General features: G+C 37.2%; 1 protein-coding gene across 1 annotated transcript; it reads right to left on the bottom strand.

Moving 5' to 3' along the window:
• Positions 1–5470: 5470 nt before the first annotated feature.
• LOC113345506 (pre-mRNA-splicing factor 38-like) lies at positions 5471–8998 on the bottom strand. Its single transcript, XM_026589273.1, has 6 exons — positions 8604–8998; positions 8365–8486; positions 7614–7704; positions 7279–7408; positions 7117–7193; positions 5471–6219 (listed from the first exon to the last, which is right to left on the bottom strand). Exons 1-6 carry the CDS (start codon positions 8891–8893, stop codon positions 5778–5780), a joined length of 1152 nt encoding a protein of 383 aa, XP_026445058.1. The 5' UTR covers positions 8894–8998; the 3' UTR covers positions 5471–5777.
• Between the last annotated feature and the right edge of the window lie 6033 nt (positions 8999–15031).

Below are 15031 nucleotides of genomic sequence, written 5' to 3' on the forward strand. Positions count from 1 at the left end.
TTGTGCTGTGCCAGGCACATTTATTTTATATTTTCTAACATATATGTTTTCCAAAATATTTAGGTATTATACGTGCTATTATGAAAATAAGTCAACATAACGGTAGTAAACTGTCAATAATTGGCTAGAATAAAAGTTTTTTTTGTGAAATAGACACAAAATGTGATGTATTATCCCATGTTTTATAGTGTTTTATACATATTGTTACGTGCTTTCTTAACGTGTTGTGCCGTGTTGTGCCGTGTCGTGCCGTGTCGTGCCACGTGCTAATTTGTGTCGCGTGTTGTGCTGGGCTAGTGTGCCAATTTGTCAAACCCAACACGTCCCATTTAACTAACGTGATTTGCCGTGCTGTGCTAAGTCACGTGCTGGACTGGACTGGGCTCAAATTTTAGCGTGATGTGTTGGGTTGTGCTCGTGCTGGCACAACACAATTTACACCTCTATCATTTGCAGCTTGGTCTGCAGCCAAATCCCATTTTTTTTTCCAAATTTTGTAGCAATTGGTGGACAATATCACCTGCAACATGAATCACCATAACCCTTACAAAATTCCAAATGGTTAGCTCCATAAAATTTAACAACAACCTTAGCCTCCAAAGTATCCGAAGAGATATCACATCATAAATGACCAAAAATCCATTTTACTATGTATTAAAAAGTTATATCCACTGAGATTGCGTAAGTAGTTAAGTACAAAAGACTGCACTGCACGCTTTATAACAAAAAAAAGTTGTTATCCAATAAATACTCTATTCGTAGAACCAATCTTCTTAAAATCTGAAAACCCTTGGACTATAAATACATCACGCCTTGGTGGATCTGTTTCAAAAATAAAGCAATGGAATCAAAAACTATGAGTAATTCACAAAACAATTGAATTTCAGCCATAATTTGAATGATGTATTAATCAAACAAAAATATAATTACGTAACTGGGAAATATTGAAGCGAAGGAGGAGAAGGACACCTATCCTAAGAGCATCGACAAGAAAGAAAACAGCATATGCACCATCTGAAATCGAATAAAACATACGCCAGGTCCTTGCACTAGTGTAAACCCATATGAACCGTAATTAAGTAACTACACTTATCTTAGCCAAAGTACCAATTAACTAACCAAAAACTATCATTGAAATCCAGGGATTAGGGAGTGGAAAATCACTTGCAACCATCCTGGGTAATCTAATTATCTGCATATGGGCTAACTATGGGTTATTTTTAAGGGAATTTTAGGCGCAGGCCCAAAAAAAATTATTTTCTTACCGTCTGGTCCATAATTAATTTTGGATACTGTAGCACCCAAAAATTTTTAGAAAATGCGTAGTTACTCTATTAGCCTCAGCGGTTTCTTTTCTCCTTCTCTAAAAACTCTGTAACGGATTTGCATAGTAAATTTCTTTCTCCATTTAAACCCTAAAAAATCAATTTCATACTCTAAAAAACCAACCTAGAAACTACTTACAGTTTACAAATCCTAAAAACAACATTTCGACAAAAATGAACGAAACACAAACAAAATCAGGTTAACAACATTTTATTTTCCTTCGATACTTTCACTTTCAGTTAACGAAAAATAAATGTGGATAACTAGTTATGCAGTACAAAGAAAATGTGCATAACTAGCTATGCAGTACAAAAAAAATGTGCATAACCAGTTATGCAAACGCATAACTTGTTATGTGGCACAAGTAAAATAAATGTGCATAACCAGTTATGCAGATGCATAAGACATTATGCAGTACAGAACAATGTGCATAACTAGTTGTGCAGATGCATCAAAAGGTTATGCTTATCATAAATCACTGCAGATGCCAAAAAAATATGCATAACTAGTTATGCAGTACAAAAGAAAATGTGCATAACTTGTTATGTGGCACAAGTAAAATAAATGTGCATAACCAGTTATGCAGATGCATAAGACATTATGCAGTACAAAACAATGTGCATCAAAGGTTATGCTTATCATAAATCACTGCAGATGCAAAAAGAATATGCATAACTAGTTATGCAGTACAAAGAAAATGTGCATAACAAGTTATGCAGTACAAAAAAAATATGCATAACATCTTATGCATGTGTAATCAAAGACAACTGAAACCCAAAATACCTAGATTTAAATCGTAGATTTTGAAACAGAAACACTAGTTTTATTGAGAAGATTATTCAGAAAAGGATTTGGGAAAAGATTTAACAAAGAGAAAGGTATTTTCGTGGTCTAGAGAAAGATTTGACAAAGGGAAAGATCCAAATGTTAAAAACGAAGAATCGGAATTCACCATTGTTTTCTTCTCGCTTCTCTCTGTTCGTCTTTTGAAGAAAAGGGTAGTTTGGCCTTTTAAAAACTGAGAAACAAATTTTCAGAAAATTATAGGTCTGCTACAATTTTTGACGGGAAAATGGGTGCGCGCCTGAACTTTTACACGCGTGAGTTTGACAGTGGTGGAAGCTGAGAAAATGGGTGTGGCTGTAGTTTTCAGAACTCAAAATCCCTTCCATTGACTGTTACGGACGGCTCACAGCTAATAAAATGGGTGAGGCCCTAATTAGTTTTTTAGGGCCCCCAAATAAACGAGGATAAATGTATAGCTGTTACACACCATTATTACCCAAGTCATCCCTTATAACAATATCTACAAACAAACGGTTGATTGATTCTTGTGACAAACAGCCATTTCAAAATCCCGCCTAATTCTCTCCCCCACTATCCCCAATTCACCCACGTACGTCTCTACCAACAACTCCCTTACTCTTGCTACAAATCTTTCTTTCTCTCACCCATTTCCTCACTGTAAAAAAACCAAGTCAACAATGATGTACAAAGCATGCGGCGGCAGCACCACCACCATGATCAAAAACAAACCCAAAGCTCCACCACCACCAGCAAAGTCATGTTTCCTGAATATAAGTATCACGTCAAAGAAATCTAAAGCTTTCAGTGAATCAACACCAAAGGTAAGAATCAAAATACCAAAGTTACTAGTTAAAATGACCACAGTCAAGAAGAAAAAGAAGAAGAAATATCATAGTAACAATGGCGATCAACATAAGTTAACAATTCGCCATAAAAAGATTATTTTTCCTACGAAAATTGCTTCATTCTTTCCTAATGTTATTTCTAGTAAGAAACCTTCTTCATCTTGTTATCCAGTTAGAAAAAAGGATTATTCACGCAATAAGAATAATGGAAAGGAATGCAAGAGTCGTCGTGTTCTTGTAATCGAAGACAAGAGTAATAAGATGTGCATGAAGACTGCAGTGGAGGAATCAGCACCGGTTACAAGTAAGATCAGTTTGAAAACATGTGAGCGTCCGCGGTTCTCGACTTCTCTGAAAATTGGCTGCTTGAAGGAAGAAAAAACCACGAAGCGGACAGGTTTGATTATCAGTTTTAAGTTGTATCCAAGAATGAAATTCTCTTTCAAAAGTATGCTCAATAAAAGAACTGGTTTGAAGTTTTCTGGAGGTAAAAGAAATGCTCCACGTTGTAAAGGTAATAGCAACGATCACAATTCTACTGTCAGGGACATGAAGGCGAAAGAACGTGAACATGGATCTGGTGAAGATGAGGATGAGGGAAGTGATTGCCAATTAGAGTTGTGCAAGAAAAGGATTTTAATGGGAGAACGCTGCCGACCGATGAATTTTGGTGGTATACTTCAATAGATGGATCATTTTGCTGTGCCTGTCGCTCCGTAAACCATTCAGCATCACCACCTTCTGGTTTCTATTGCGCCGCTGCAGACTGAAGATGAAAAAATGATAAAAGGAAACACTATATCAGTATCAGAGAACAAGTGAAAAATCCCAGTTTTCTAATTTGATTGTTCATGTATTTTGTTACTTAATTTCTATATTTATGAGCATTTGCATCTGAAAATGCATAATTTAAAAACTACGACTTGAGTTTATCAGGCCAGGAATATTTAAACGCTAAGCCAGTCAAGATAATCATCGTCTGCGGTCTCTAACCAATCAGGTTCAATCCAACTGCAGTGCAAGTTCTCTTTCGTATCACGATGATCTTTAGCTGAATGACTACTCCCAATAGAGTGATACATACAAGTATCCAGAGAGTAAAACAGTATTCCTTGATTGTGCAACCTCGGAAAATAGATTTTGTTCTCCATCTGGCGACCAGTCGGAGCAATTGCTAAGAAACTTATATATCCCCCCCTTTCTTTAACCTTTGTAGCTTGATCTGCATCTCCGCTCTTTCTGGACATATGGTCTGTTGTAGAGATCATCAGCCAATATGGCTCCAACCATGGCTTTGGTAGATCAGGACATGGTAAAGAGAGTAAAATACTATTATCTTCCAAGTCATATCTGTACAAGCTCATTTCGTTTTTCTGTGTAAAACACACACATCCCCCTTCGATAAACCCAACTCTGAGGCCAAGCAACACAGTTGCACACTATTGTTTAGGAAGAAGACGTAGTCTTTCAAACTTTTCACTTTCACCCAAGTCTTGGTAGGAAAATCCAACTTTCTTATTTCTATGGTGGTTACACAGTTTGTATAAATACCTCTTTCAATAAGAAGAAACTCTATGCGAAAAACTTCACCAGAGCACACTACAATGCTCCTGCTACTACTTCATATTTAGAGATTTCTAAGGTGCTACTGAAATCACTTACACGGAGCATTTCCTCATCACCAATATCGGAAGCTTGTTGTATTTCTATCTCTAAGTCCTCACCATTCGTACACATTATGTATAACTTATCCTTCAAATAAACCATCTTTTTAAGACTTCGGCAGCCTACGCGATAATCGCCTCTGTTAACAAATTCATGTTTTCTCCACTCTTTTTCACCAGGGTGACAATAAATAAGAATGGCAAGCTTTTCATAAACATCCCCACCTCCATCAATAAGTATATAAACCATTGAATCATCAGTAATACTGCTAGTACCGCTGCATTTACCACCATTACCATCCCCATCCCCGTTACTATTACTTCTGCTGGTCTGAGGAGGTGAAGACAAAATACAGTCCAGGACATTATATTTAAATTGAACACAATGTAAGAAATTAGGTAACTGTATAGTTTCGAGTGATGCAGGATTCCATAGAAAACAATCTCCATATTTAAAAACCGGGTCTGAATCATAACCAAAGAGGATTAACCATGTATTTTCTGTAGGATTTGTTATTGGTATCACATATATTATGGAAAGTTTGGAACTTACAGTCTTTCCCGTGTTGGTAAACAAGCCAAGGTGCTGCTCTTGGTGATGGGGAAGTCTACGTTGGAAGCTGATGGTAACTCTGAAATTTCCATGGAAGCTGCACAGAAGGAAAAGTTAAACCGCCCTGAGTAGTGCACCAGGAAAGTATATATAGGAATTTTGTGATTTCCTTTCCCCTTCAACAGAAGGAATTCTAAATATAGACAGATAGATAGACATGGCATTTCTATGTGGAAGTGAGTTTGTTAAAAGTAATTGATGTGTAAAATAATAACTGACAGAAGCAGGGCAGTGCTGTTGCATAATCCCAGTAAATATAGCTGCTGTTTAGAACTTTTCACTCTTCACTGTTCACTGAAGAGCCAAAAGAATAATAATCGAATATGTAAATATCATACATAGAAGGCTGTAATACAGAGTACATAAGGAAGAAAGCACATATGAAGATCTGGTCTAGCAAATAATCAATCTCTTTCTTCAATCCTTGTAATTTTGCATTGGACTGGATTTCCAAGTAAGCAGCTGCTTAACACAAATTACAGAGAACAACAAAAAACCAAATTGAGATTTGTTCGTCTCCTTTCACATTCTCAGTGGTTTCAACCCAAGTGATGCCCTAACCCTGTTCGCTTCTGCAATCTCAGGATCTGGGTGATCAGTGCCGTCTTCCTTCGGTTTCTTTGCCTTCTTCTTTTTATCCTCTTCATCAGCACCACGTCTCCTAGGGCTGGCACTGCTGCGACCATGCCTCTTACGGTCACCATCACGATCCCTGCGATCCCTACTCCTACTCCTGCTTCGACTAGGGCTCCTTGAACGATTCCTTCCTCGGTCTCTATCTCTCCTTTCCCGATCCCGTCCATCTCTACTCCTTTCTCGCACCCTATCACGACCATAGTCCTTTTCATCTCGCAAGCGGTAACGATCTCTGTCCCTGTCCCGCTCTCTGTCTCTTTCACGCCCTCGCCCGCGCTCCCTGTCATAGTCTCTATCATAATCCCTATCCCTATCATAGTCCCTATCCCTGATATAAGGAACAACATGGAAATGGTTATATACCAAGTTTCAGTTCCAAAAAGATAATCTATTAATTGTGTTGCCAAGGTTCTCTAGATAAAAGCAGTAAATCTGTATAAAGAAACTGAACTTGGGGTTTAGTGGATTTCAGCATTTTATACCCACCGAACGAAAACAATATCCAAACTAGGAGAGGAAAAATAAGTTCTACTACGTACTCTGCAGTAGAGTTGTTTGAGCCATCATACTTCTCACTGCACACTGCCAGTGCAGAGAAACCTGGCAGGGTCGTTGTATATAATTACTGTAGGAAGCGACTGAGTCTATCAAAGGCTTGAAATGCCAGTAATAGTGAAAGAACTCATGAATGCATGAGTTGTTAAGAAACCAGCTTCCACTATATTACATTACCCACTCAACTTCTAAACTAGGAGAGGAAAAACATGTTCCTAAGCCAATATTATGTACTCTGCAAGAGAGTTGTTTGACCCATCATACTTCTCACTGCACACTGCCAGTGCAGAGAAACCTGGCAGGATCATTGTATATAATTACTGTAGGAAGCGTCTGAATCTATTAAAGGCTTTAGATGCCAGTAACAGTGAAAGAACTCACGAATGCATGAGTTGTTAAGAAACCCGCTTCCACTATATTACATTACCCACTCAATATAAGAAAGGAATAGATCCACAATTTTAATCAAATACATAACGTTCGTCTAAGTAAGAAATACATTATGTCTTATGTATACTTACTAAGAGCAGTTAACATTTTAATCCTAGCAAGAACACGACTTGTGCAGCACATGTACTAGCTACCAACATAATTCTGCCACGAAAATCGTTTGTGCAGTACTGAGTAAATTAAGACAAAAACATAACATAACAATTGCGGAAATCCATACCTGTGCCTATGACTATCACGTTTCCTATCTCTATCTCGATCTCTTTCTCTCGCAGGACTTCGACCACGATGGTAATCCTGTTGTATATAGGAACAAATCCCACATGAAAATCCATCCAAAACATTAAAAGAAATTGAAGAGGCAGTAGAATAATTTCCCAACCTTTTCATGTGTCCCATTCTCTACATCTTCCATCGGTTGATCTTCCTCCTCTTTATCTTCTTCCTCCTCAAAATCATCTTCCAGAGCACTTCTTCTAAGTTCTAAGGTCCCAATTGATTCAAGAGTCCATCTGTTCATCCACAAAACATTAGGGACAATCAGTATCAAATTCTATCACCAGCTACTAAAATCAAAATATGCGTTACCAAGATGAAAACTGAAACTGCCATGGTTGCAAAGAAATTATCTGTGCCTTGTCAGCCTACCCATCAAAAACCTTACAAAGTGCCATAAATAAACATTAATTAGGCACTAATTGTAATGTCAAAACTCACCTTTTTTTAATGCGAGGAAGAGCAATATCGCAAGAATAATCTTTCGTCAAGAGCTCATCGATAACCTCATCCACGTGCGTCAAAGAGTATCCTGGAAGACACAGAATACATCAAAACACTATAGATAAACATAATCCCACTACAAAAGCAAAGTAACCAAATAACACAGCAAAGTTTCTGCAGCAGGAGTAGTCAATCTAGTTAATACCTTAACCAACTGTTGCATTATGAAAGAAAAACAGCTAACACTTATAAGCTAACATTTCATCCATTCCATAGTGCTTGCCTAAAATTTACACATCAGAGATCAAGGTCCATGGTTCAGACCATCACTATAAAGGATTCATTGTGAGCTAACACCGACGCAACTATCATCTTACAAATGTTAAGAATATTCAATGTCACATGTGTGTACGATAGAATTTGCTATCAGTTAGGACTTGGGAGTAAGTTGTTGTATGCGGTTTTTAGGATAAACATCTAGGAAGTTATCATTCAGTTACATCTCATTGTATTTATAGATGTCTATAGGTCAATGAATGTATTATCTTAATTATCATCAATCTATGTAATCTGTGTTTTCTTCATGTTTTTCAATATGTACTCTAATCTCTATGCCATTCCAACAACAAAATGCAAAAGTTTTTCAATCTCTACTCTAATCTATATGTCATTCCAACAACAAAATGCAAAACACATAAATTACAAGGGAAAATTCGAAAAACGAGGAGTAAGAGCAAGCAATACTTACGTCCATCAGCTAATTTCTGCCTCAATTTACGATAATCATTGTACAAAGGCTCAAGATACTGGTACACATCTGTATCTGTCCCCGTTATTCTCAAATAAAACGCACCAAGTATACGAACATATCTGCAGAAAATCAAAAGACATAAATAATCAGCTGAAAAACCCTAACTATCCAAAGAAAAACTTAATCTCAATGCAAAATTGATGAAACCCTAATTTTAACGAAATTATACTACTTACTTGTAATCTTCGTTTTTGATGAATTCAACAACAATATCCTTCTCAGGTTGAATCTGAAGCATCTTCATAACAAGACACATGAATGGAGTAGGTTTACGTGTACCACCAAAAGTTCCACCAAGATGATCTAATTCCATTGCTTTATCGACCAGAGTTTCAGCTGTTAAACCAAAACATTGTTCCTTCCAATATGTATTTTGATATATCTTCGTTCTCAATATCTTCTCTACCAAATTCTGTGGATTCGTTCCGCGAATGTTCTTCGCTAATGGATCTGTTCGATTCGCCATTGCTTACCACCAAAACCCTAACCCAGAGATCCTTCGTGTCGAAGAACCCTAAAAATTTCTCTCACTGGAAATATTCAGAGCATTATATTAACAAAAGAAAGGGTAACTTCGTCTTCTCGTAAACTTTCTGAGGTTTACGGTTGATAGAACGGCTTATACTGAGTCAAGAGAGTCAATTTTGGGGACCATGATTTTTTTTTGGGACTATGGTTCTATTTTGGGTAAAGACATTGGAAGTAATTCTAGGTTGCCCCTTATCTAGATATTTATTCAATACCTAATTTAACCTCCTAATTAATTTAGGTTATGATTAGTAAAATAATTTAGTTAAAAACAATTAGTGAGATTAAATTAAAAGATGGGTTTATTAGTTGAGTGAATTTTTATGAGTAGAATTTTTGTGAGATTAGAGTTAGAGAAGATGAAGGAGAAAAATATGGAAAATAATTTTTTTTTCCAATTCAACCCATTTGAGTATTCAACTGATGAATCTGATTCTTCATCTCAATCCTCTCATACTATATTTGTTAATCTTCAAAATGATCCGGATTTGACTTATTTTTTAGATGGTGATTGTATTATTCAAGAAGAAACTCAAGATGAAACTCAAGATGAAAATGATGGATTTTATCAACCACAACCGGAGGATGAGTATTTGGGTGGACAAGTATGATGCAAACTTAGATAACGTATGTTTAATTGGTAAAAGTTTTCCTAAAAATCATAATTTTTCATCTGGATTTGGGATTGTTCGGTTACATTATGTGAAGAACATGTAACCGAACTCTCCTGAAGGTGTAGTTCGGTTTCCTTGTGAGGATGAACAAGTAACCGAACTCATCTGAAGATGTAGTTCGGTTACTTGATCCAAACACGCAGGTTACCGAACTCCATATCAATGGAAGTTCTGGCATGCAGCGTTATGTTCGGTTGGTTCGCAACTAACCGAACTTTACATACAAATTAATTTGATATAAGTGTATACGGTTGGGTTGGATAGCAAACTGCATGCTTCTGCGATCCAACCGAACTCAGATTAGTCAGTTCGGTTTTTTCTTAAACTTGAACTTAGAGCGTAGCCAACCGAACCTAACAAGCCAAATAAATTCTTTCTATGTTTTTAACCCCAGAGTTCGGTTACGTGGAGGTTTTAAAATGTTTGCGATCGAACTGAACTCATAGGTCAGAGTTCGGTTTTAAGACTAATAAAACCAATGGGAATAACAGTAAGGTTCGGTTACATAAAAAAAATTCTTTCTATGTTTTTAACCCTAGAGTTCGGTTACATGGAGGTTTTAAAATGTTTGCGATCAAACCGAACTCATAGGTCAGAGTTCGGTTTTAAGACTAATAAAACCAATGGGAATAACAATAAGGTTCGGTTACATAAAAAAAATTATTTCTATGTTTTTAACCCTAGAGTTCGGTTACATAGGAATTTTACAATGTTTTTGCTAAACAACCGAACTCTCTTCCTTTTGTTTGTTCGGTTACTTGCCAAATTACTTAATAAACCGAACGTATAGTTCGGTTTCCACGATAAAATTTTCATGTAACCGAACTTATTTGTGATTTCTTGTATATAATACCAATGCATGATCAACCTTATCTGATTGGTATGTTGTTCGAAGATACATCTCATCACTATGCTAATGAGTTAGAATTTGACTCACCTATTGATGTGAAGAATTGGGCTAGAGAACATGCCAAGAGAGTCAATTGCGTCTTGGTTTGTAACGGGAAAGAAAGCAACACTAGTTTATAAATGGTTTGTGAGAGAAGTGGAGATCCCGAAGCTAGTCACAAGAGGAAGGGTTATGAGTATAAAGGAAAGACGAAGAGGAAGAACACAACGTGCTCAAAGAAAATCAAATATCCGTTCAAGCTTGTATTTAGCAAGAGGAAATCAACGAAGAAATGGTTTCTAGCTATGGATAAGGTGGTAGGTAGTCATAACCACCCTCGTCCGGATGATCTTGAAGGGCATGCAATGGCCGCAAGGCTCACTCCTCGAAATGGAAAAAATAGCCGAGTATAGGAAATTGTGTGTTCCACCTTCCACAATGCTTCGCTTATTAAAGAAAGATAACCCGGGCAACGTATCATCTTTTTCCACCGCTTACAATGCAATTGAGACGATTAAAAGGAATGAATGGAAGAATAAAAAAGTTATGCAATAATTGTTTTTTTCGGCTCAAGAGAAAGGCTACGCGGTTCAAAAGAAGGTAGGTCCGGAAGAAGAAATAACTCATCTCTTCATTGCCCATCCAAAGAGTGTTCAATTGGCTCAATCCTTCCATGAAGTTCTTATAATGGATTGCACTTACAAGACAAACAAATACGAGATTCCATTGTTGAACATTGTTGGTCGTACGTCGACGAAGTCACTGTTTACCGTTGCTTTTTGTTTTCTAAAGGAAGAGCAAGAACCAAGTTTCACTTGGGCGTTACAACAAATGAAGGCGATCTACCGAGATGATGAGATCCCCGGGGTTATCGTGACGGACAATGACGTAGCATTGATGAAAGCAATAGATAAAGTCTTCCCATTAGCACATAATATGCTTTATACATTTCATATATGGTGCAATGTGATGAATAAGTGCAAGCCTCAAATTTTTCCACCTAAGAGGAAAGGATTGGAAGATATTAGTAAGCTACCAGTTGATAAACAAGAGGAATCAAAAAAGAAATTCGATAAAGAATACACCATAAATCCGCTAAATGGGTTGCCTTCTCCGGGGAATGGGAGGCATTGACTTGGTCTCTCACCGAAGAAGAGTATTATCTTAATCTTGTCGAATTTAGACAACATTGGTCTAGCCCCGAATATCCGGAGGATATAATAACGTATGAGGTGCAGCAATGGTTGGAATCGCACAAAGAGCGCTTTGTTTATGCTTTTACCAATAACTATAAACATTTTGGGAATCAAGCGACAAGTTTGGTAGAATCTCTCACCACCGGTTGAAGAAAAATCTCTTTGGGTGTGTCGATAATTTTGTGGTTGTATTCAACGCAATGGAGAATTACTTTAACCGCGATATTGAGAGAATTAAAGAAAAGTTCCAAAAAAGCCGCATATTTAAGTACAAAAGGATTGTAGACAAGGGTGGTAACATCAAGAATATGGCGGACCTTCGGTTATTCAAGGGACTCCATTATAATGTTTCACATGCTTGCATCAAGAGGTTAATGATTGAGGTGAATTTGATTGATAATGGGGAACCAAGCTGGACGAGGTGTGTGTTTGCAACATGATGAAGTCTATGGGACTCCCTTGTCGCCACATGATAGCTAAGTATGAACATGGCATAATACCTTTATGTGATATTGATCCACATTGGCAACACTTAAGTTTTGTCCCTCCTCCAAAGGGCGATGTCGGTGAAGAGTTTGGTGACAATGAAATGGGAAGAGCGGTTATTGAAAAATACTGAAACATGAACAAACTCGAAAGGAAAATTTTTTGGGATGACATGCGGCCTATCGTTTTCCCGCACACTTCGGAGAATGTGCAAGAACCGAGTAAAGGCAAAGGAGGAAGAGGTAGACCAAAAACCAAAGAAACAAAAAAACAATCTAGAGAATATGCAAAGGTGTTGTCTAAGAAGGCAAGTGAAATGACTCCTTTTACTAGAGATCCTTGTGGGCATGAGTATACAACGGCAAAATACCAAGAAGATTCGAAGAAAAGGGGAAGGAAATTTATTGAACAAGGAGAGTCAAGTGAACGAGATATGAAAAAAAAAGGACCGATGTTACGCTCTCAACCTACTCCGTCGGAACCGAGGCAACCAAGTCTTGATGATAAGAGGTACTTGGAAGGTACACCACCTCTTGATGATAAAAGGTACTTGGAAGACATACCTCCTTACATTAGAGATTACGTAATATCCACCCATGACGTCCCTCCGGATGGTAATTGCGTTTTCCATGTAGTCGTACAACAAATACGGCGTTTCACTCAAGGTGCCAAGATATATAATGATAATCAAATCACTTGTGTTCGTAAAAGGTTGATGATGACACCAAAGGAGAAACCGGAATTTTACAAGACAATGTTGTCCGATGGCGATGCTAGTTTAGGTGTGCAACTTTTTAGGTTTCACATTCGTCTCCACAGGGCCGATCCAATCACAAGGGATCATTGGATGTCAATGCCGATATGTGGGCACTTAATCGCCGAGGATTTCAATTGTGTAGTGCATTATTTTTCAAAAGGTGGTAGTTTCACATACTCTCCCAAAACAACCATATGTGTCGAGAAACTTAGACATAGGAGAGTGGTGATTGCGTTGGTTAACAACAACCATTTTATAGGCCTCCGGTTAAAAGACAATTGTCCATTGCCACCGATATGCGGGTGCTCTTATTGGTCGAGATTTAACCCCGACACAATGTTGGGTTGGTGCATTATGTATGAATATAACATGGAGATGTGGAAAGCTTTGGAGGAATCGAAAAAAATCATACACGGACATGCAGTTTCCCTTGGGGATGCTTAGATTTACCCTTGGATAGAATATATGTATGCTTTTGAATATCATGTGAATGAAACATTGTGTTTCTTGGCATTTGGTCTTATGTATGCTTTGAACCTCAACATAATAATGAAACATTGTGTTTTTTGGTATTTGGTCTTAATTTTGTGTTATTTGCTTGAGTTGGCATGTTTTCATTTATGTTCATTTAACTTTAGTTCGGTTTGTTCTATAACTTTCCCAAACAACCGAACATCTTATGGACAGAGGATTTGGATACTTAAAAGTTCAATAGTTAACTAAAGTAACAACACCAAAATAACAAACAAAAGTGCAGGAAATTTCTAAAGCTAAAATTACATAACATTTAATATCTGAAACGCGTTACAAAAAAATGCACAAGGATGCGGAAATGATCTTCATACTTGAAATTCTTTCTCTTCCATCTTCGCCATTCATTTTTTGTTGTTAAAAGAATGTCCTCGTATGTTTCACCTCTAAGCCGATACCGCCTTACAATCCGAAACATAGCCATAAATTCCAAAACTCTCTCTTTAATCTTATCAAATCGGAGTAACAAAGCTATATGATCACGGTTATGAGGGTTTCCTGTGTCGGAGATGAATTGCTCATGAATTTTTCCCCAATAAGTTTGACTCATAATACCATTCATTCTTCGTTCTTCATCCCTCTTTGGATAGTATAATTTGTAGTTTCTACAAAGAGAGAGATCTTCATCTAGAGTAAATTTAGCCCTATTATCTGCCATTTTCAGAAGATTTTGAGACAAAATGCTAATTATGAGACACATATTTATACCACTGAGGTGTATAACGGCTATAAAAATAGTCGTTACTTGAAATTTGTGTCATTCAAATTTCAAAATAGAGAGTTCGGTTATATAACAAATGCATCGATAGAACCGAACTACGAAGTTCGGTTAGTTTCGTCAAATAAGGGAAACCGAACTCAGCAACACAAAAACTCCAAAACATCCAGGACAAGGTTCGTTTACCTGGTATTATTTTGCAGGTAACCGAACAAACAAGAACTACCATAGGTTTTTTAGCTCCACAGTTCGGTTACCTGGTATTATTTCGCAGGTAACCGAACAAACAAGAACTACCATAGGTTTTTAGCTCCACAGTTCGGTGACCTGGTATTATTTCGCAGGTAACCGAACTCTTCTGTTCGGTTACTGCGAAATAATACCAGGTAACCGAACCTTCTCCTGGATGTTTTGGAGTTTTTGTGTTGTTGAGTTCGGTTAATTGACCAAATCTGCGAAAGAACCGAACCTTTTGATTATCAAGTTTGGTTGTTTACGCAATTTAGTCAAATAACCGAACTTCTTAATAATTTCTTAAAAATTTGAGTTTAACGAAATACATATGAGTCAAATAGCCAAACTAATCCACATCATATCTTATACTAATATATAAGTCTTCCAAACGTAAGGAAACAAACTACCAAATCCACAATAAAAAAGCGTTCCAACCGTAAAAAAACAAAGTACCAAATCCACAATAAGTTTTATAAACATAAGAAACCAAAGTACTAATTGTTGCAATCACTCATTTATCACGACCTCTTCGTGAAACTTTTCTACTTTTGCGTTTAGGATCTATAGGTCTTCCTTCATCACTAGGAGTGT

This window comes from Papaver somniferum, unplaced genomic scaffold (assembly GCF_003573695.1).
Source record: "Papaver somniferum cultivar HN1 unplaced genomic scaffold, ASM357369v1 unplaced-scaffold_81, whole genome shotgun sequence".
NCBI lineage: Eukaryota > Viridiplantae > Streptophyta > Magnoliopsida > Ranunculales > Papaveraceae > Papaver > Papaver somniferum.